The sequence below is a fragment of the Pseudomicrostroma glucosiphilum genome (genome assembly GCF_003144135.1).
Source record: "Pseudomicrostroma glucosiphilum strain MCA 4718 unplaced genomic scaffold BCV69scaffold_3, whole genome shotgun sequence".
Classification (NCBI taxonomy): Eukaryota; Fungi; Basidiomycota; class Exobasidiomycetes; order Microstromatales; family Microstromataceae; genus Microstroma; species Microstroma glucosiphilum.
Genome location: NW_020289915.1, coordinates 285,030 through 306,187, shown reverse-complemented (window position 1 = coordinate 306,187; position 21,158 = coordinate 285,030). Strand labels below are relative to the sequence as shown.

At 55.7% G+C, this 21,158-nt stretch overlaps 7 protein-coding genes across 7 annotated transcripts; 3 read left to right on the top strand and 4 right to left on the bottom strand.

Annotated features, from left to right (window-relative positions):
- Positions 1-46: 46 nt before the first annotated feature.
- On the bottom strand, positions 47-7,336 carry BCV69DRAFT_281204 (DNA polymerase epsilon catalytic subunit A). The gene has a single exon (XM_025491896.1). The coding sequence runs from the start codon at positions 7,167-7,169 to the stop codon at positions 198-200; it is 6,972 nt and encodes a 2,323-aa protein (XP_025349355.1). The 5' UTR covers positions 7,170-7,336; the 3' UTR covers positions 47-197.
- A 665-nt stretch (positions 7,337-8,001) lies between these two features.
- Positions 8,002-8,379, top strand: BCV69DRAFT_281203 (hypothetical protein; the record flags this gene model as incomplete). Its single annotated transcript, XM_025491895.1, has 2 exons — positions 8,002-8,162; positions 8,241-8,379. Coding segments are annotated over exons 1-2 (181 nt in total), but the record flags the coding sequence as incomplete, so codon positions are not given.
- A 309-nt stretch (positions 8,380-8,688) lies between these two features.
- On the bottom strand, positions 8,689-9,872 carry BCV69DRAFT_281200 (hypothetical protein). The gene is made up of 3 exons (XM_025491894.1): positions 9,539-9,872; positions 9,294-9,429; positions 8,689-9,216 (listed from the first exon to the last, which is right to left on the bottom strand). The coding sequence occupies exons 1-3, from the start codon at positions 9,851-9,853 to the stop codon at positions 9,152-9,154; spliced, it is 516 nt and encodes a 171-aa protein (XP_025349353.1). The 5' UTR covers positions 9,854-9,872; the 3' UTR covers positions 8,689-9,151.
- A 181-nt stretch (positions 9,873-10,053) lies between these two features.
- On the top strand, positions 10,054-13,906 carry BCV69DRAFT_281198 (antiviral helicase). The gene is made up of 4 exons (XM_025491893.1): positions 10,054-11,544; positions 11,618-13,375; positions 13,458-13,624; positions 13,719-13,906. The coding sequence occupies exons 1-4, from the start codon at positions 10,096-10,098 to the stop codon at positions 13,732-13,734; spliced, it is 3,390 nt and encodes a 1,129-aa protein (XP_025349352.1). The 5' UTR covers positions 10,054-10,095; the 3' UTR covers positions 13,735-13,906.
- A 2,257-nt stretch (positions 13,907-16,163) lies between these two features.
- On the bottom strand, positions 16,164-18,100 carry BCV69DRAFT_281196 (hypothetical protein). The gene is made up of 2 exons (XM_025491892.1): positions 17,727-18,100; positions 16,164-17,659 (listed from the first exon to the last, which is right to left on the bottom strand). The coding sequence occupies exons 1-2, from the start codon at positions 17,757-17,759 to the stop codon at positions 16,235-16,237; spliced, it is 1,458 nt and encodes a 485-aa protein (XP_025349351.1). The 5' UTR covers positions 17,760-18,100; the 3' UTR covers positions 16,164-16,234.
- Positions 18,101-18,231: 131 nt separating this feature from the next.
- On the top strand, positions 18,232-20,170 carry BCV69DRAFT_297490 (hypothetical protein; the record flags this gene model as incomplete). Its single annotated transcript, XM_025494121.1, has 3 exons — positions 18,232-18,550; positions 18,650-18,781; positions 18,858-20,170. 3 exons carry the CDS (start codon positions 18,232-18,234, stop codon positions 20,168-20,170), a joined length of 1,764 nt encoding a protein of 587 aa, XP_025349350.1.
- BCV69DRAFT_281195 (hypothetical protein) lies at positions 20,122-21,049 on the bottom strand. Its single transcript, XM_025491891.1, has 3 exons — positions 21,003-21,049; positions 20,757-20,921; positions 20,122-20,454 (listed from the first exon to the last, which is right to left on the bottom strand). Exons 1-3 carry the CDS (start codon positions 21,011-21,013, stop codon positions 20,376-20,378), a joined length of 255 nt encoding a protein of 84 aa, XP_025349349.1. The 5' UTR covers positions 21,014-21,049; the 3' UTR covers positions 20,122-20,375.
- Positions 21,050-21,158: the final 109 nt, after the last annotated feature.

The following is a 21,158-nucleotide window of genomic DNA, read 5'->3' as shown; positions in this document are numbered from 1 at the left end:
ATGATATCCTCCTCTATGGGTCGAGGAGCTGTTGTGCTTCTATACTGTGTTTGTGACGATGATGACATTGCTTGTATGCAAGAGACGTGAGAAAAGAATGAGAACACAAGGAGCTATACAATGCAAAGAACACGAGACTGACACCCTAGAGAGTGTATAACGACGCCTACTTCCCACGCCACAACGACGGACTTCGCCTACACGCCGCTCAGAATGCCCTTGACAGCAGACTGAAGCATCCCCAACCCATGGAATCCGGCGATACTCTCCATATTCCTCAACTTCCTCACCGTCTCCACCCTACTGACAGTCAATCCCCACTCTCCAGAGCAAGCCTCACAGTGCGTTGCCAGATCCGTCTGTCGTACCCCTCCACACTTTGTACATCTCAAGTCTTGAAGAGTGAAGCTAGAAAGGTACGAGTAGGCAATCGATACCAGACGGGACTCGATGTGATCCCTATTCAGAGGATTGGCACAGCCTCCACAGCGCCATTGTCCCTCTAGTAAGTCTGGATCACGACACAAGTCCAGTGTGCGTTCCTCGGAGCAGTAAGAGCAGATGACTAGCGGAAGCTTGAATGGCTCACAGGGCTGGCGCCATTCGGCCTCTTTGGAGAAAGCGCCAACGGAGAGCATGCTGAGCAAGTTGCGACGTAGCACGTGTACTTCTTCCCCAATTGCTGGCGAGAGGTTCAAGACGGCCACGACTGACTTGACGAATTCCAAGGCGGGTGTCATGGCGCGTGCGATGGCTGGTGGTGGGACGATGCGACCGGGGAGATTGGGGAAGCTCCACTCTTCGAGGGCTGAGGGATCGTCACGGTCAGAGAGGGCGGCGTGATGCTGTTCTTGAATCTCCTTTGTCGTCTTGAGCAACCAGCGAGTCACTTGTCGCTTCAGGAATTCGCGCATGAACTTGACTTCCTCTGGAGACGTCTTCTCGAGGGTGAGATCCGCTTCCACCTCTTCTGCACCAGCTTCCCCATTTGTGGTGACATCTTGGGCGTTCAGAGCGGACTGGATGGCCCTGAGCGGTGTCCTGCCCACGACATGCACATGCTTCAGCTTGTGTTCGTATAGCGAGCGGATGAACCTCCCCACAATGTTCGCAAAGCGCGTCTGTGTCGCTGGAGGCAGGAAAGTCTGAATATTCCAATTCGCCTCGACGGTAAAGTCTTCGCTGGGCACCTCAGCTTCGGGATCGGCGGCATAGACGCCTCCGAAGTTGGCATAGTCCATCCAAAGGAGTTGCTCCCAGAAGTGTACAATCTCCAAATCTATAAACTTGAAAAGGTCTCGACTCGTGACGGCAGACATGAGGTAACGACCGTAGGCAGCTGCACTGCCCGCCGTTGGCTTGTTGGTTAGCAGGTACAGACGGTTGACACTAGCGTAGACGATTGTTGAGCCTAAGCGCTTGAACTCGCCGAGCAATTGGAGAAGAGTCTTACGGACCAGACCGTGCAGGTACTTTTGCATCGCAGGTTCGAACATGGCACTTCGATTGCTCGAAGCCCATCTCCAAAAGTTGTCTGCCAGCAGGGGGCTGTCCGTCGACCTGCCTCGTACCTTTGCAACGTACCACGACTTGACCATACTCTTCACCACACCGAAGACTTGGCTGGTGAGCGTGGAATCGCCAAAGGATACCGATGAGTGGACTGTTCCTTTGCTATACTCGTCTAGATTGTGAGAGGCATTGTCGAAGGCCATCGACCCTGCACCGTTGCCTTCAATGTTGTTGACCGCTCCCGATTGCAACACCGAGTTGATGGCGAGATCACGGAGATTGACTTCGAAGACGACATTAGAGTAACAGCCAGGCTTGGACATCTCGAGGTTCTCTACCTCTTCGATAGGCTGTCCAGCATTGTTGTTGTCCTGCTCTCTGCCGCCCAGATCTGGTGCGGGGGCACTTGACCACCACAACACCATGTCCTGCGCTGTCAACCGTCTAGCAAAGTCGACATCGGCCGCCAGAACAGCAAAGTCGACTTCCAAATTGCTCAGCGGCAAGTCGAAGTACGCCGCAACTTCAATTCGTCGCTTGATCATAGTCGAGATTCTGAAGTAGGACGCGATCATCCGGCGAACACTGTACAGCTGCCACCCCAAGGCAGGCAGATCGTTCTCTGCCTTGACAGAGGGGAACATCAAGACTGGAAATTCAGCCATGACGCTGCCCAGATTGATCTCATAGTACTCCTGAGGCTGCGAAGAGCTGATAGTGAGCAAGGCTGATCCTTGCTTTGCTGTGCGCAAAGCGGTAAGGTCACGAGCTAGAGCACGGAAAGCCCGCTGAGGAGTGGTGTGAACTCTGAAGTCGAAGTCGAGACCGTCCTCGTAGTCGAAGACTCCCTCGCCGTCTTGTAAGGCTCCTCGCCTCTTCTTTGTGGCTACGCGGTCTGCATATAGGGTGCTCAAATTGGGCACTTGTCGCAGACCAGCAGAGTCAACAATGTGAAGACGCATCTGCCCCTCGGGCGAAAAGAGTCCTAGCACGTGACGTCCATCTAGCTGAGCATGGTACAAGTAGAAGTAACGGATCCCTTGCCCTCGATTGAGATAGACTTGCTTCGACATGGGCGAGTACGACGTCTTGACCAAGTCTTCGAGCTCAAAGCCAGCGTCAAGAGCACGACTGAGCTTGTTCTGACTGCGAGCGTCCATTCCACATGTCGAGCCGAGCTTGATCAAAGCTCTCACATCCAGAGGCAGATGCTTCTCGTACACACCGTCGACTATCGGGTGGTTAAGCAGAGAGGAGAAGTGAGCTTCTTCCTCGCGGAAGACGTCTTCGGCCACGGTCACGCGGTAGAGATGCTTGCAAGCAGTACCGCGAGGGAGCGTCTTGGTCGTCTTCTCCACGAGGTACCCCTCTTGGAACATTCCAGGCTTTGGAGCAGTCCGCAGATTGAGGTAGAACTGGCGCGGGATGCGCAGCTTAACGGCTTGAAGATGTCCAGCGATCGATATCCACATGCGGTACTCGCCCGCGCGACTGGCAGGAGTGATCTGCACAACGTCCCATGTAGCAGTGGCCATGTTTGCAGTCCTCCTTGACAAGTGTGAAGTCATCAGACCTCCCCTTGTACCGCCTCGCGATGCTAGCATCCGCCCGTCGGGGCCAACACCGCCAGAGGCCTTGGCCACTCTTGCCAGCTTCCATCGAGGCTTCATTGCTGCTACCCAACCTCGATAGTCTGCATTGATGTCCGGGATCTTCGGCAGAGGGGGAGGAGCAGCTTTGGCTGCCTTGGCTGCTTGCTTTGCAGCCAGTGCGACTGCTTTAGCTTTTGCCATGTCTCCGAAGTCCTCCATGTCCGCGGTGATTGCCGGAGCCTTGACATTCTTGAAGGCGTCTGTCAGCGTCCTCTGCTTGTACTTGTCCTCCCTGGCAGCCACTCGCTTGAAAAGCCAGTCAGGGTGTCGAATTCGAGGCACAGGGTTGGGAACCTTCTGCATTGCGGCAGGAATGGTGATGAGCTTCTGAATGACGCTACCGAACCGCTCAATGTAGTAGCCCCAATCAAGAATGGAGCGCAAGTCAAAGTCCGTGATGCTGTTGTCCTTCAAGAAGCGGCGGAGGTAGTGCTGCTTGACGCTCTCTTCCGCGTTGAAGATGGCAACTGGCACCGCCCTCTCGGTGACAGGAGCGCCATGAGGCTTCGCCGAAATGATAAACTTACACGCCAGGCCCTTGTCCTTGACCATTTGTGCTCCCAGGAACTCTGCCAGACGCTTGGCAGTGGTGATGGCCGTAGACTTCTGGTTGCCATATTCTGACAACATCTTGGACATGCTCTTGTTCTCGGCAATGAGATCGATGAGCTCCACATCGTGAAGGGTAGATCCCTTGTCGTAGAGGATGTCCAACCATTGGTCGGCGACCTTGGCTACAGCAGCGTAGCATTCGACCAAAGTCTCACCCAGCAGGAACTTCTCGAAGATCTGCTTCTGGAAGTCCTTGATCAATTGCAGCTCTCCTCGGCGCTTGACCTCGAAACCTTTGAGCTCTGCCAACGAGCCGTCGTGTTCAAAGACGGCGTACCGCTTCTTCAGCAGCTTGTCCTCCTCTTTACTTGAAGGCAAGATCATCGCTCGGTAAGGTCCGTCGAGCTCAAAGAAGATGGAGTTCTCGCTATGCACAGCGTAGGCTCCAGTGTCCTTGTCCAAAGTGTGGTACTGATGATTTGTGAACTTAGCGTGAACAAGGTGGTTCAGCATGGTGCAGGGATAGCTGATCCCGTACTTCTTCCCGTTCTTGCACTTGAAGCTGAAGTTCTCAGGGAAGGTACCGGGAAGCATGCACCAGATACCATCAGTGTCCAGCTCCAGAGGGCGTCCGATGCGGTCGACCAGCTCTTTCGCCATCTGGATGATGGAGGCTCCGGTCAGACAAGTGATGCCGGCCATCTCCATCGAGTACCAGCGAGCTCCCTTCCTCATGACGTAGCCGTAGAAGGAGTTCAGAATACACTTGTGGGCAAGTTGCAGCGAGTCGTACAGGACGATCATCTTCTTGGCTTCGACGACTTCTGTCAAGCTGCCGCTAGAGGACGCAGAGTCGAGATTCTTTTTCCAGGTCTTGTGCAGGCCTTTGTACTCGTACCGACGATCTCGGAAATCTCTGACAGTGTCGATGTAGAAGGGGTTCTCCCTTTGACAGATAGTGGACTCTCGGATGACAGTCTTTGTCTCGTGGTTCTTTCGGTAGACTTTGCGACTGTAGTCTCCGAGTCGCTTGTGCAGCAGAGCAGTCCTCTCCGCTTCACCGAGGTCATGGTAGGTCCTCCGCGGCCCGTAGGCATTCTTTGCAGGGAACGTCTCGCCCGACAGTGCATTACGAATCATATTGACCTCGTCTCGCTTAGCAGGGAAGTACTCTCCCCTCCAAGCCCAGGTCATCTTCTTGTCGCACTTCATGCCAGGTCGATTGTAGTCGCAAGTGGCGCACATGGCCTCATCGACCACCGAGTCAGGTTGTAGCCGATTTGACAACATGATGTTGGGGTACATCGCTGCCACATCCAAGTGGTAGATGAGGGGCGAGTCTTTCCTCAGAGGGCGGTCTCGCAATTGCACAAGCATTGCCTCAATCTCTGCTTTGACCTCATCGTAGTTCTCGATGTCTTCAAGCTTCAACTTGCCCTCCTCGCGAATGCTGAATTGAAGTGCTGCATCGAGGTCGTCGATGAGTTGCTGAAGAGCAGCAGGATCGAGCTTGAAATCCGTAGGAATGTCACTCCGAAAGACGCCGGCTTCGAGAGCTTCGACGTGACCTCCAACGTAAGTCTCTGACTCGAGAAGATGGCCTTCATATGTACTGCCGACAGGATCCGTGTGACGATTGGGCATGACAATGTTGCCCTTGTAGGCCTGGACCATTAGCAACGTCTCGCACAGGGTACCACTTCCCTTCCTTAGGACCTCATCGGGATTCAGAGGAATGATGTTGCAGAGAGAGAAGATGAAGGGATGGACGTACTTCATGTACAGATAGTACGTTGCAACAGCGTCAGAGACGGAGTACTGCGCCAAAGTCTGAGGCTGTTCCATGGCATAGGGTGTCATGAGCTCCGGGTCCAGCTCCATGGGGTTGTATCCGAGCTTTGCCACAGTGACCGCCTTCAGGCCTTGACTTCCTTGAGGAAGGTACGAGTCTCGCTTGACCCATCGAAAACAGTCCATGTGGGCAGCTGTTCGGCTTTTGTACTCGTTCTCCATATCGAGCCCAAAGCCGATCTCATCCATCAGACTCAAACCATGGAAGGTGGCACGAGCATCGATGAAGGGAAAGTCGAAAGAGTCACCGTTGTAGGTGGCGACGACTGTCGGCTTTGCTTCCCGGTAATGTGAGAAGAACCTTTGCAGCACGCCCATCTCGTCCGGCTCATTGAAGATGATGAAAGGGCCTTCGTACTCTTCTTTCGGCGTATACTCAAAGTCATCAATGTCCTCGGAGACGATCTCTCGATTTGTGATCAGGAAACCTTGACCGTCAATCATGTACGAAATCATCATGATCACATCTGTTTCGGCGTCTGGGAACTTGAGGGGCTGCTTGGTCGTTTCGATATCAAAGGCAAGGACTGTCGGCTCAGCTCGCTTGACTCGTGTTGGGACGCTCTGTAGGCTGATTGTGCCTGCGTCGAAGGTGACAGTGTACCAGTGACCGACTCGAATGTCGTTGTCAATGGCAACGCGGAGGTAGTAGGGGACGTCGTACTCCCTCAAATCAGCGATGCAATCTTCGGGATCGAGTTTGGTGCCTCCTCCTTTGCCCTTGCCGCCCTTGCCGTTGCCACCGCTACCTCCCCAGCCTCGCTCTTGATCTCGACTGAAACCCAATGCTTCGACTTCGGCTTGCTCCATCTCGACATCGAGACTTGCTCCACCGTTGGCATCAGCATCGGCTAGCGTGTCGGCGTAGGTATCCACAGCATCACGCCTCTTCTGGAACTTCTGAGCCAAAGGCAGCAGCTCCATTCTCACTGCCAGCAGATCTTGAATGTTCCAGAAGTTCAGTCGCAGTAAGATGCGGTTGTTGCCAATGAGATGATTTGGGAGCTTCAGATCTTCTTTACGTTCGCGGCTGAAGGAGAGGATGAGACCTTCGAACTTGCGCTTGAGCCACTCTTCCACCAACGACTCCGTACCCGGCCTGGTACCGAGGAGGATGTATGGACAGTACTGGACTGTGACCTTGAAAGAAGAGGCGTCGTCCTCGATGAAATAGAAGTCAACCGCGGACTTGCCGGTAGGGTGGCCACCACCTTCGTCAGCTGGGTTGGGCGGTAGGAGCGTGGGATGCATGTTTACCAGCCAGGCTTCACGACTGGGACCAGCCTCAAGACGATCAAAGCCGAGCTTGGCATCGATCTCATCTTTCATTGCAGTCTGCTGGAAGCGTTCCTCGGCTGATGTACCATCAGCCTGACCCTTCATGAGGGATGCTCCAGCCGCTGCCACGGCCTCCCGGTGCGAGCCAGGGGCGCCTGCGGGTCCATCTCTGCTGTTGGAAGGCCCTCCTGACCGAGAGGGACCGCCGCCGCGACGCTTGAAAGTACCTCTGGAGCGGGTGTTGCTACCGGACGTCAGGCCGAAGGTCTTGTTGCCAGAGCGAAAGCCACTACCGCCGCCACTGCCGCTCCGAGGCGGTGCCATGACGCGGGCTAAAGGGGAAAAATGGGCTCAGAGCGAGAATGAAGCGGGAGGGGATAGATGAAGTGTGTCTAGAGTGTTTGTTTGCTCACCAGAACTTGCAGTGACGATTGGGTATATGCGACGGACCAAAGAAACAGGATATGTGTATGCGTAATGTGTGGGTGAGGTAGCCAGAGGAGCTTGGGAATCCCAGTCGAGTTCGAGAATTGAGCAACACGACGCGAAGCGAAAGTAGCGCGATTGAAACTCCGCCGACTCGATCACCTCCGCTCGCGTCATTTCCGCTGAGGACCCCCTACTCGCATGTGTCCACGATACGAGGATGAGACTGATATGGGCGAGTCGGCAAATCCATTGACATGGGACTCATCGCCCCTCGCACCTGCGAGATACGCCTCAGCCTCAAGCTCGCCCGCCCATGAAAGGGACCAGCAGCGGCCACCTTCCTCACCTCTAGGTCCATACGGCGCTCAGAGGGCCAGACCAGTAACCCCTGGGTCATTCGTATCCCCAAGGCACAGCAAGGAGTATCCGATCCCAAGCACAACAGCTGACGTCCTTGAAGCAAGGAGACAAGCATTTTTTACGCGGGGAGGCACGGCTCAGGAGACGCAGAGGCAGAGCTTCAGCCCCAGAACGAGTGACGGTCCCTCGCTCCGACCGGGCCCCTCCAGCGCTTTGCGCCGCTCGACATACAAGCAACCAGCTAGTGCTGCTCGACCTTCCTTCGGCGGCGCAGTGGCAGGTAGTCTAACAGATGATGGTGATGTCTCAGCGAGTCTGTACCGACAGAGGTTTCGAGAGCGATGTCAAGCGGTCATGGCAAGAGATCGGGGCAGGAACAGAGCATTAGCAAAGGCAAGAGGCAGAGACGTCTTGGCTGGCGCAGACGACGAGGACGATCAAGACGCTTTGAGGAGACTGCGATCCGACGACCTCTCTTCGAGCGACATGGAGGACGAGGGGAGCGGCTGGCAAGAAGATGATGAGGAAGTGAGTGCAATCTTGGCTTTCGAGCGTCATTCGCAGTAATGATCTCACCAGCGATACTCACACACTTCTTCAACACAGCTCATCCGACGAGTAATGCTTGCTGAGTACCGCCGATTACTCAATGCTCAGGAGTACAGTGGTCAGCGTGAATTAGGCTGGCTGGGCGCAGACGAGATGGCGTGGTTGGAAGAGGAATCGCGGAGAGATGATCAGATGAGAGACCAGCAGGGTGGTGAGTCGCAGGTGATGTTGAAGGTGTTTGGTGGCCTATTCACGAAACCTGACCGTGCCTTGACCGTGCCGCTCAATGACGTGTGACAGAGGAGCCTCCTTCTGAATTCTTCGACGAGGAGACAGCTCTGTATGAGCAATACCAGAATGCTGTACAGCAGCAACAGCGGCAAGGTGCAGATGGAGAGCTCGACTTGATGTCAGGCGATTATGATGATGACACGATCTTTGCAGATGCTTCACTGCTGGACCTGGAAGGAGGCCGTAGCGGCGACGGCGCCTCAGCTCGTATGGACACTTCTTAATTGTTGGGTTGCTTTGCATGACCAGAGGCCACACTTTTGTATGATATATACCCCCTTCATCGAGCAAAAACTGAGCTGAAGGGCTGAAGCTCAACAGAGTCGCGTTCTCCCTGCTTTGGGCGATTCTGTACGGGGGCCCGTCCCCACATGGTCGAGGAGTCACCTCGATACGTCAGCCCTGTGCAACGAGACCCCAAACGTGAGGGTCTCTGGTGATTGGACGAAGGTAAACACCAATGTGGTCAAGTCTGCAACTCCTCCGTCACGGGCTGGCCCGTCGACGCACATGCTCCGTGGCGGTCATGCCTTGAGCATCAGTGGTCTCTTCTACCCTGGGCACCCCTCGCAACCTTCCTGATGTCACAGTCCAATCGGATGCTTTATCTGTACATTGCTCTCACTCAGCTCATTCACAATGTAACGATGTATACCACCTTCTCCATCTATACCACCTCAAATGCCATACTTTCTCTCCATGTGGGCGTGCAGGTCGGCCTGAGGGCCGCTAGAGGTATATGCTGATCGGTGGAATAAAGTTCAGGACAAGTCAGTCGCGACCAGACGATGAAAATCTACATTACAACGGGTGACTCACATGGCAAGAAGTCTCTTGGGTCCAGTGTCTCGTCATTGCCATCTAGGATGTCCATCTGTAGTTGGGAGAAGCCGCCCCTGGTCGAGCCGCCAATGCCGCTGCCTGGCATCTTGTGAACAACGGGGAAATGAGGGTCCTGTAAAGTGGTACAGCATGCAGAGCAGCCGCTTCAGCCAATTGCCATGAGGATTCCCACATCGTCCCTGACAAGCTCTCGCTCTCGCTCTCTGCTGCTCTGTACTCACGTATGAGATGACCTTCCTCTCCATCATCGTCCTAATCGGCACGCCCATTCCATACACGTTCCTCCCCACAGTCAACTTGAGATTGTCTCTCGTCTCGTCCCACTTCTCCAGTCTCTCCTGCAAGGGGTGATGTCCGCCGCTTCCAGCAGCCGAAGTCTCGTGTGCAATGTTCCGGTGGCCGAAGCGGATGGTATCGTGGATTCCGGCGTGGACCGCGGTCGAGGTGGAGGATACGGATGTGCTGGATGAGCCTGATGGACCTGGTACGAGACGCAGGGACATGTCTGGCTGTGTCTGCTGTTGTGAAGAAGCCATGATGGTGTGATGTCGGGGACGTGGTAGTGAGGGCGTGAGGATATGACGAGGCCTCGCCCTTGAACGTCTTTGGACGTTGGCCTGAGCTCAGCTGGGCGGAGATCGGAACCGAGGAGCGCGAGCGTGGCTGCCCCTTCCGAGGATTTTGACTTTGGAAGTCAGTGAAGGGCGAAGGCGTCCTTCCTTCCGTTCGTACGTGAAGCTGCCTGCTCACCCTTCCTCATCCTCTCATCTCGCTCGTCATGGATCCAGACGGCTTGTTTGACTTTCTGGAGCCAGCGGCTAGCGGCTCGAAGAGTACACCAGAAGCATCCTCGTCCTCAAAACCAAATGGCAAGAAGAGGACTTCCGATGTGGCCAGCCCCGCCCCAGACCCTGCTGCCGCCCAGGCTACCACTGCTGGAAACGGCACAGCAGCAACATCAGAAGACCAAGTAGCCGCTCCGCCCAAGTCCAGATCCTCGTCACCCAAGAAGAAGAAGTCGCGGAATGTGGCTCCAGTCCCCGTCATCGCTGACGAGTACACTGCAGAAGCCGTGAGGGAAATACCAATCAAGGACGAGACAGGCGGTGGTCCTGCTCGAACATCGAAAGAAGGTGGAGCAGCCCAACAGGCTGCTGCAGAGCTGATGGGCGAGGAGACCATCAGAGGTACCTCTACCACCGTTGTCCCATCATCAAAAGGCTCAGGAGACGACGGTGAATCCAAGGGAGCTATGCAGATCTCCCACTCCATGCGGCATCAAGTCGCCATTCCTCCAGCTTACTCTGGCTACGTACCGCTCTCAAGTCACGTCCGGCCCGAGCCAGAGGCAAGGGAGTATCCTTTCACCCTCGACCCCTTCCAAAGAACATCCATTGACTGTATTCAGAGGAACGAGTCGGTGCTAGTCAGCGCTCACACCAGCGCAGGAAAGACTGTCGTTGCCGAATACGCCATTGCTCAATGTCTGAAGAATGGGCAAAGAGTGGTGTATACAAGTCCAATCAAGGCGCTCTCCAACCAGAAGTACAGAGAGATGACAGCCGACTTCGGAGACGTCGGCCTGATGACAGGAGATGTGACCATCAATCCCTCCGCCAGTTGTCTTGTGATGACTACCGAGATTCTTCGGTCGATGCTATACCGCGGATCAGAGATCATGCGTGAAGTCGCATGGGTTGTCTTCGACGAGATCCACTACATGCGTGACAAGGAGCGTGGAGTAGTCTGGGAAGAAACAATCATTCTGCTCCCTCGCAAGGTTCGCTACGTCTTCCTCTCGGCTACGATTCCGAACGCATTCCAATTCGCCTCTTGGATTGCTTCGACTCACAACCAGCCATGCCACGTAGTGTACACCGACTTCAGACCTACGCCTCTTCAACACTACCTGTTCCCGGCTGGCGGAGATGGCATACACCTGGTTGTAGACGAGCGTGGGACGTTCAAGGAAGAGAACTTCCAGAAGGCAATGGGAGCACTCGGTGAAGCTGCAGGTGAAGACCCAGCAGCTGCGGATAGCGGCAGGAATAAGCAAGGCAAGACGAAGAAGGGCGGTCAGAAGGGGCCAAGTGACATCTACAAGATCGTAAAGATGATCATGCTGAAGAACAATAATCCGGTGATCGTCTTCGCGTTCTCGAAGAGGGAATGCGAGGCACTGGCTCTGCAGATGAGCAAGCTTGAATTCAACACGGATGACGAGAAGGTAAGTCCAGCTGACCTAATGAGGGCATCGGCGTACATGTACTGACTCATTAAGCTCTGACCGCTTTCTACAGAAAATGGTCAGCACGATCTTCAACAATGCGATCTCCGCACTGTCCGAGGAAGACCGAGCCCTTCCTCAAATTGAGCACATCTTGCCTCTACTAAGACGAGGAATCGGAATCCATCACGGTGGTCTCCTTCCCATTCTCAAAGAGGTAATCGAAATCATGTTTCAAGAAGGTCTGCTCAAGGTTCTTTTTGCCACAGAGACTTTCTCCATTGGTCTCAACATGCCGGCGAAGACGGTTGTATTTACCTCCGTGACGAAGTTTGACGGCACAGAGTCGCGCAATCTCACCAGCGGTGAATTCATTCAGATGTCAGGTCGAGCTGGACGTCGTGGTCTGGATGACCGCGGTATCGTCATCATGATGTTTGACGCCAAGCTGGAGCCCTCAGCCGCGAAGACCATGGTGAAGGGTGAGGCCGACAGGCTGAACTCTGCATTCCATCTGGGCTACAACATGGTGTTGAATCTGATGAGGGTCGAGGGCATATCACCCGAGTACATGCTCGAGCGCTGCTTCTACCAATTCCAGTCGGCTGCCTCGATACCCGCACTTGAGCTCGAGCTAGAACAGGCGGAAGAAGATTTGAAACAGGCGGTCGTTCCAGAAGAGGAGGCAGCGGACGACTACTTCGGATTGGCGAAGCAATTGGACCTGCTCGGACAAGACTACCAAGAAGTCATCTCGCATCCCACCTATTCTCTGCCTTTCCTGCAGCCTGGCCGTCTGATCAAGATCAAGCACGAAAGCCTTGACTTTGGATGGGGCTGTGTCGTCAATTATCAGAAGCGCTTGCCGCCCAAAGGACGAGCGCCTGATCCAGATGCGAAGCCTCAGACGCAGTACATCGTCGACTGTCTTTTGCACTGCGCTGCTGGCAGCACGGTGCCGACAGGAAAGCATCAGAAGGGTCCTTCTGAGACTCGGGGGGCTCCCGAAGGAGTGTCACCTTGCCCACCCGGGGAGAAGGGGGAAGTCATTGTCGTACCGGTACTCCTGACGACAGTACAACGCTTGAGCGGCATCAAGCTCTTCTTGCCGAAGGATCTGCGAGCCAAGGAGGCCCGCGAGCAGGTGCGGAAGAATCTCGCCGAGGTTGCGAGGCGTTTCCCGGCTGCCAAGGGCGGTGTCCCCCTTCTGGATCCTGTCAAGGACATGAAGGTGACCGACGATGGGTTCAAGACTCTGCTTAGCAAGATGAGTCTCATTGAGACCAAGATGAAGGAGGCCGACCTTCATTCCTCTCCTAGGCTCAATGAGATTCAGGAGGCATGGCATGCAAAAGCGAAGCTCCGGGGAAGGTTCGAGAATCTGTCGAAAACGATTTCTGCAGCACACTCTGTCCTCCAGCTCGATGAGCTGAAGTGTCGCAAGAGAGTGTTGCGCCGCTTGGGCTTCACTACGTCAGAGGACGTGGTGGAGAAGAAGGGCCGTGTTGCCTGCGAGATCTCGACGGGAGACGAACTGCTCCTTACCGAGATGATCTTCAATGGCGTCTTCAACGACCTCACACCGGAGCAATGTGCGGCTCTGCTGAGCTGCTTTGTCTTCACTGAGAAGTCAGAGCAGCAAGTGAAGCTGAAAGAGGACCTTGCTGCACCACTAAGGGTGATGCAGGAGACTGCAAGGAGGATTGCAAAGGTCAGCAAGGAGAGTAGGCTGGAGATCAATGAGGACGAATACGTGCAGAGCTTCAAGGTAGAGATGATGGACGCCGTGCTGCAGTGGTGTCGCGGTGCCAAGTTCGCCGAAATCTGCAAGGTAAGTCGCTGTCATCGCACGGGACGAGTGAGACGTCGCACAGCTATCTGACCTGTTGGATCGTTATCTCTCCTCGTCTCAGCTCACGGACGTGTTTGAGGGCTCGATCATCCGAGCTTTCCGCCGTCTGCAGGAGCTATTGCGCCAGATGGGGCAGGCGGCCAAGGCCATTGGCAACGGCGAATTAGAGGACAAGTTTGCAGAAAGTCTTGCCAAGCTAGAGAGGCAGTCGAGCATCATCTTCTCACCGTGAGTGATTGAGGCGAGAGATTCAATCGAGACACTTGGATCCTGTAGCGCAACGCTGACCAACATCCCTTGCATTGTCCCGTCCGTGGCACAGGTCGTTGTACCTATGAGACTCATGTCTGCATCTCACGTCATCTTCCTTGGCCCTTCTGTATGTCTCTCCTTTCACACAATTGTAACCTGTACATCCCCCCATTCGAATTTGTGAGTCAAGTGTCCTCCCGCCCGCATGCAAAGGGAAAGTTCTCACCCTCACGCTTGCAATGACAATCTGGGCGTTTCATGACCGAGATCGCATGTGTCATTCGAGGTGTCCTTTTGTTCCTGAGTGTTGTTGGCCCAACGCCTATGCTCACGGCTCTGTTCGCCTTACAGGAATTTGATCGAGTGAGCCATCGATCAGTGGTGCCACCAGGTGCTCACAACTCTCCGTAAGTGCTTGTGGCCCTTGAAAGAAAAAAAACCTCCGAATTAAAGCTGGGCAGACCGGGGAATGGCTTGGAGAGTGTGTACCTCGATGACGGAGATGGCTTGGGTCGCGTGGCGAAAGCGGGGCAACCTTGACCTCGCTTGCGGCCTTGCCGCCACTGCCGCCCGCGTGGTGCCCTTGGCTCGGGCTTCGCCTTGCAGAAATCACCTGCAGCCTCGTCGAATTTCAATCGTCATGTGGTCGAGGATTGGGGTGGGGGGCCTCTCTCGCACGGGGTTAAGGAGCCATTAAGGGTCCAGGCTGGGTAGGCGATCTTCACAGCCCAACCAGCAGAGGGGCACAATGAGAATGCTCCGATGACCCGCGCCTCTGCAGCCCTGAGGATAAGGCTGATGGGAGCTGCAAGGCATAGCAAGGCAAGGCGAATCAACCCACGGAGGTATATGCCCAGTGTGAGATGAAGCCCCAGCACCTGTCCGCGTCGGGGCGGGCAATCGGTACTTCGATCGTCTCGATCTCTCCGGCGGCGATACGCACTGGCCTCGTGGGCGTCGCATCCCATCGCATCCCCGGTGAATCGCTTGGGAAGGTGACCATGTGGCGCAAGGGCATCGTACCTCGCTTATGCGGTTGACTACCATTGATGCCGGGGGAAGGAGACGAGAGATGCAAGGTACCAAGGGCATCAGGTGGTCCCGTCCAAAACGCCGCGGCTTCCTCCCACCCTCCTGCCTCGCTTCTCGATCTCCATCGGTCGGGCTGGCCAAGCCGCCAAGTGTTTCCCTTCGCTTATAAACCCCAACGACGCACTAGATCACCCTTCCTTGATGGGTAGACGAACAATGCTTTCCTCTCCCCACACTATATAGCCATCTGCAGTCACGAATCCACGTAGTGGCGCCTCTACAGTCGACCCTTCTTTCCTCCCGCTGTTTAGTCGACTGTCTAGCAGCCTGTCCCGCAGGACACAGATATCATTTCTTACTTGCTTGAGCCACACAGGCCCAAAGAAATCAGAGACGTTGAAATCAACCTCTCTCGTTTTCCACATGATGGGCGCCTACCTCCACGGCCTTTCAGGCGCAGGCCCTTCTGTATCTGCCTCGTCATCTCCTCGGACCAGCATCGCATCCTCTTCCTCCTGCTCTGAATCCGATAGGTCCACATGCACCAACATTACCCCTCCAACATCTGCGTCCACCTCCACTTTCCCAGAGTCTCTCAGCAAACAGGCAAGCGTAGCCGCTCAGGGAGAGCAGCGGGGCAGGTCACCAGCGCGATCCGCCCCACCTGCTCTGAGGGCAGAAAGCGGCACTACTACCGTGCAGGATATGCCTATGCCCTCAGGGAAGATGACAGCTCGACATCGCTCGCGCTTACTACTCGATCTAGTCGTCAAGGGGCAGGTCCCGCTCGATGCGCTCCTGGCTTTCCCAATTGACTTTACTCGCCTGGCCCAGCAAGGTGACTTTACGTCCGTTGCAAGACCCCGCTGCCCCAAGTCGGCCAGTGCGGGTACGATTGAGGGCGCAAGGAGGAGGATGGACGCTGCCCCGCAGTCAAACAGGCCATGTTCAGGCCCGTCAATTACCAAACGCAGTGGCATGCCAGACGCGCCACCTTCGAGGAAGCGACAGCGTCGCTGCATCGACCTTCCTGAAGAGGACTCCTTCGACACGGTCTCTACAGAGCCCAAGCGGCAGAGGCTTCAAGCTTCAGAATCGCCATCAACCTCACCTCCGTCCTCAACACAATCACTCCCCACACTCGGCAGCTTAAGAGCTCAATCTCCCCCTTCCCTTCTGGAGAGAAGGCGCCGCAAATCTCGTCCTCCTCCACACGATCCCGACGCTCTTTCCGAAAGCGCACCAGAACGGCTGCACGGCTCTGAGCCACCCGTCTCGTATGGCTATGATGACTCGATGGATGCGAAAGAGATTTATCAGCTCGCTTTGGAGCATCTGCCGCGCCCGCCGGTGATAGAAGTGGTCTTTGTAGAAATGGTCAAATTGGACGGATGTGGGAGGTGGATGGTATGTCCTCCTGTAGGCGCAGCACAGGGTTAACAGGCCAAAAGAGAAACGCGGACAGGACAAATCGCTAATTGTTGTACTATAGTGTCATTGGAATGAAGCCCGTAATTGAAATGTACATTTTTCGACACGTGATCGCTCACCTGCTCACGAAGGTCGAGGATATGGCTCGCCGGCTGCGCCTCTTTTGCCTCTGTGGTGGTGACGATGACCACCTCCACCGCCTCTACCAGCATGGTGTCCGTCGTTACTACCGCCACTTCCACTTCCACTGCCGCCACCTCTACCGCCGCCTCTGTGTCTATGTGAGCCTCTGTCGTCAAGCCTACCACCTCTGTGTCCGCCCGAACCACCACGACTCCCGTTGCCCACGGCACGATGGTCCGGTCCGCTGTCAAAGCGCCGATGTGTCCCTTCTCTGACTCCGTTCACTGTTGCTCCCCCTGCTGTTGCTGCTTGTCCACTGCGCCCTTGCACTTGATCTTCTCGCCAGACATCGTAAGTCAGTCCATCCCAAGACGGGATAGCTCTCCTGCTGCGCCAGGGTGCCGTGGGCGGGTCGTCCTGTGGCATCGCTGCGTGCCAAGCCTGCGTAGCCTGCTCAGCGAACTCTTGCATCACTTGGAAAGCCCTGTCAGCCTTGAGGGCTCCGCTACCAGATCCGTTCCTGTTGCCATTGGCGAACTCTTCGAGCAGACGCGAATGCGGAGCTGGGTACCGCACGCTGAAGTGGTTGAGAAGAAGAGCAGAGGCGCGTATACTGCCAGCGAAGGCGCCAGCGCCTTGAGGGGTGGAATGTCCACGACTGCTGGCCTTCTCTGTGACTTCCTCGAAAGTCTGCGGCTTCTTCGACTGTGATAGAGCGACGGGCAGAGCGATGTTTGTGCTTTCGTGCACGAGCACGTCTGAATTTTGTGCCAAAGGGACAAGACCCTTGTGGGCGGGCAGACCGCCAGTTGCATCCCTCGTGTCACCGCATACGCAAATCTTTCTCCCCTTGATGTCAAGAGGTGGCGGGTCAAGAAACGTCCCATCAGGAAGATCGACCCTCTCGCGCTGCTTGATCAGCTTCCCTACTAGAGAGCGCGGGTTGCGCACCCCTCTCTCTGACAAGAGCCGCTCCGCGTTAGCATCCAGGCGCTGGAAAGTGTCGCTCGGTAGAGGTGATGCTTGAGGTGGCTCCTTGAAGACGTATCCGACAGTGGGACAGCGATGAAGTATCGGGGCCGCACTGATGCTCACCCCATTGACTGAGGTGAAGTCCGACCAGGAAGCTGTAGCCTCGTCTAGCACAATGTCTCGTCCGAGCAGCTCAGACTCGTGAAATGGCAGGAGCGGGATGACTCTCTGTGGGCCGTGGACAGCTGCTGAGAGGGGCGCTTGGGTCTCTGCATAGCCGTACGACGAGGTCGAGGTCGAGGCGCTGGCCTGTTGTTTTTGCTGCTGGATTTGCTCGGGCCAAAGGAGCTCGTGGACAACGTACTTGCCTTGCAGACCGGTGAAGCACAGTGTGAGCTGTGTCCTGATCAGCGCTCGCAACCCAAGAGGTCCGTAGATCTCTACACGAGGTTTCTGCAGCAGAGAACGGCGTCTTTGATGAGCAGAGTCGAGGCTAGCTAAGTGCTCTCTGCTGACTCACATCATTAGGCTCCACCGGTGAAGAGGGTCCCATCATGGAGTAGAGGAGCGGTACGAGTCCCAGTACATGATCTGCGTGCATGTGCGTGATCAAGATGGTGTGTATGCTAGCCAGCTTTGCTTCCCCTCCGATGTGCCGATTCATCAGCTGGCGCTGTGTGCCCTCGCCACAATCGACCATGACAGTCTCTCGGTCTAGGTTGACTAAGAGGGAGCTATAATTGCGGCTTGAGCTGGGCTGACTGGACGTGCCCAGGAAGCGCAGACTCATTGCACTCGCCATGGTGGCTGTCAGGCCTATTGGCAATGGGTAGATGCTATGCTGAGCAGCCAAGATCGACAGCCAATGGCCACGGGTGTGAGTCGTGCTCTGCTCCACCTGTGCAACTGATATTTCCAATCTCCCCACTTCCGTCGGTGAAGCAATTCTTCGCGTCCCCTTTCCGAAGCCGCTCCTTCAGCATCATCTTCCCATCTTTGGCTCCCCTGTCCTGACCTCGCCGAGGATGAAGGCTGCACCACCTTCACCTCTGCTATCGCTCTTGACGGGACCATCGAGCTCTGCCGCCAGCACACTCGTACATGTCAAGCAGACGACGCTCCAGTCATGCGCTCCGCTTCTCTCTGAGCTTGTTCACGCAGCGCTAAACCGAAGCGAGAAGGTCATCATCCTCACATCGGGCGAAAGGCGGTCCCTCTCCTTTCTGGCTACGGAAGCTCCTCGCAGCGTAGTAGTCATTGCGCCGAATCGGTCAGCAGAGTTCGAGGGAACTGGCTATCGTACAGATGGGTACTGGAGCGAGCTGACTCGTGCCCTGTCAGAAGGTGAGCGAGTACCCGGAGCTAAATGAGAGGCCGGTGCGGTTGGGCAGCGGTCTACAAGCTTGTCGCTGACATTTCAACTTCTTCGCATCATCTCCACAGCATCATCGAGCAGTCGTCCCACAACTCTCATCTTGGAATCCCTAGACGCCCTCCTCGATGATGCTGCTGATGCTGCAGACCCAGCAAGAAAAGTCTACCGACACCTCCAGCGGGCAGCCTCTGCTCTTCCGGGTGAGTACATCTAGGTGTCTCATGGTTCCACCGCAGCTCATCGCTGACTTTTTTACGTCTCTGATGTACTTTACAGCCTACTCCAGGCTTGTCTTCGTCACTTCATCGCCTGGCGGGTCATTGCAACCTGTGTTGCAAACGCAACTGCTGTCTCTGATCTCCTCTCCTCACTTCCTCAAGTCACAAGCTCAGACAGAGTCGGTGCCCTCTGCTGGCCCCTCCTCCTTGAGAGAAAGTTCTTCCACTAGCGGCACTTCACCACCGCTATTGACTGTGCAAGTGCACCCGCCGGCCCTCTGGAGGCGCCTGCTCAAAGTCTACAGTACAAGTCTTCGCCCTGCTTCCACTTCCTCCGAGGCAGCTCAGCAATTGAGGTCAACATATCAAAAAGGTTCCTCAGAGCATCTCACTGCTCCCAGGAGGCTGCAACGGAGAGATGTATCGGCTGCTCGGGAGCGAGGAGCTTCGAGTCCTGCCGCCGAGCTAGTGGACATCTTCGACTGGGATGCCCGTACAACTGACCCGCGCCTCTGGTCTATTCTGGCACAGCTGGAAGCCACCTCAGATGTCACCGGAGATGATGTTGCCGGTCATGCTTGGTTCACGGACAGCGGGAACGATCTACTGGGTGAAGAGATCGAGGCGGTGCGGCCAGCTAGGTTGAGAGAAGCGAACGATCCGGCCGCAACGCCTTTCGATCCGGTAGCTGCAAGGGTCACATTAGCAGATCTGCTCGGTCCGCCTGCCTCTGGAGCATCGTCGAAAACGTCGTCTTCACACAATGCGTCCTCGGGCGTCTCGCATCGTAGTCGTACGGGCTGGGGCCTCATCACATCACAGTATCGCCTACCGGGAGGTAAATTTGGCGAGGAAGTCTTCGGGTGCGTGTGTCAGCTGCAACGACCAGGCGCAAGTGAAACCCAGGCACAACCAGAGCTCTTAGACTCGCTCAAGAGCAGGCTGCGCTTAGTGCCACTAGAGATGGGCGACCGACGAGCTGCTGCCGAATCGAGCAGGAACGGGGCAATGTCAAGAGAGCAGAAATCAGGAGCAGGAACTTCAGGAGGAGGAGCCGCTCCGCCTCCACAGCGGGACCACTCATCCCTTGTCGACTCGCTGCCGTTCAAGCTGTCCCTCACCGACGAGCAGCGCTCCAGAAGAGGCAATGTGGATCTACCCTTTGCGCCCAGCGATCGCATCTACGAGGGTCTTTCGTCAGAGCAAGCGGATACCATCGGCAATGGCAGGAGGACGGGTGGAGGAGAAGAGGGAGAGATGGGAGAGATGGGACTCAGAAGAGGGACGACGGGACAGAGCACCATCTACTTTGAGCCGGACAGCGCTGATGAGGAAGATGAAGAGGATCCGGACGAGGATCTAGACTTTTAGTACCCATACGCTCAGAGGTGCCTCACCCAATCTGTATGCGCTGCACCTCTCGCTTCGAGCAAGCATCGTGCATTCACGCTGCCCTATCTCCGGTCTCTTATCTCATCTCCTTGATCGATTCCACTGTATTGCTGTTTGCTGACAAGTGGGAGACGACAGTCTACAAAGAGCCCAACATCACTGAATTATTTGGCCGGGGAGACGCTTAGACGAGACGCTCTCCGCTCTTGTCACCGTGTCCTTCTGCCTCTGCTAGGAAATTCTTGATGAAAGCCTCTTCGTCACTGTGAGGACGGAGAAAGAGAGCGGGTAGGGGATTGGGGGGAGTGTGAGCGAGCAGGACGGGGAATGGTGCGCTGTTGCATATGTGTGTGCGCTCCGGGGGACGCTTGTCTGAATCAGACTCTCCAGCGCCAGCCTGACAAGCTTGATCGCTGCTAGACCATCGCCAATTATCTTCGTCCGACCTCTCCTTGCCTCCTCTCACCCGCCTGCTGGGATTATCTCCACGCCTTCGCCCCCTCCTTTCACGTCTCTCTCCACTCCTCTCCCACACTCGAATATCTGAGCTTCTTCTCATACTCACGAGCTAGCAGCATTGATGGGTGGGTCGACCGACTTGGGACCTCCAGCAGCTCCTCCAGCAGGCTTGGGCTCACTGCCTCCCCTGGTAGCGAGAAAGCCACCAAGACCGTAGAGGCCAAAGATGCCTAGGGCGAGGTGCTCGTTGAGGATCTTCTTGCCGGCGATGCTGTGGAGAGGGGCAAGTGATGTGAGCAAGGAGGAGAAGCGAGGAGAGGAAGAGAGTATTAGGAGAGAAAGGTCTGCTCACGTGTACGACATGTTGCTGGTATCTGATATGCGATGGGATGAGTGGTGGTTCCTGTCTATGAGGTGGTATTCCAGTTGGCGCCGCCTGTGTACCCACGATGGCTCGGCCATTCGAGGGAGGCCGAGGGGCGATGCGCGCAATCCCGGACCTTCCTGC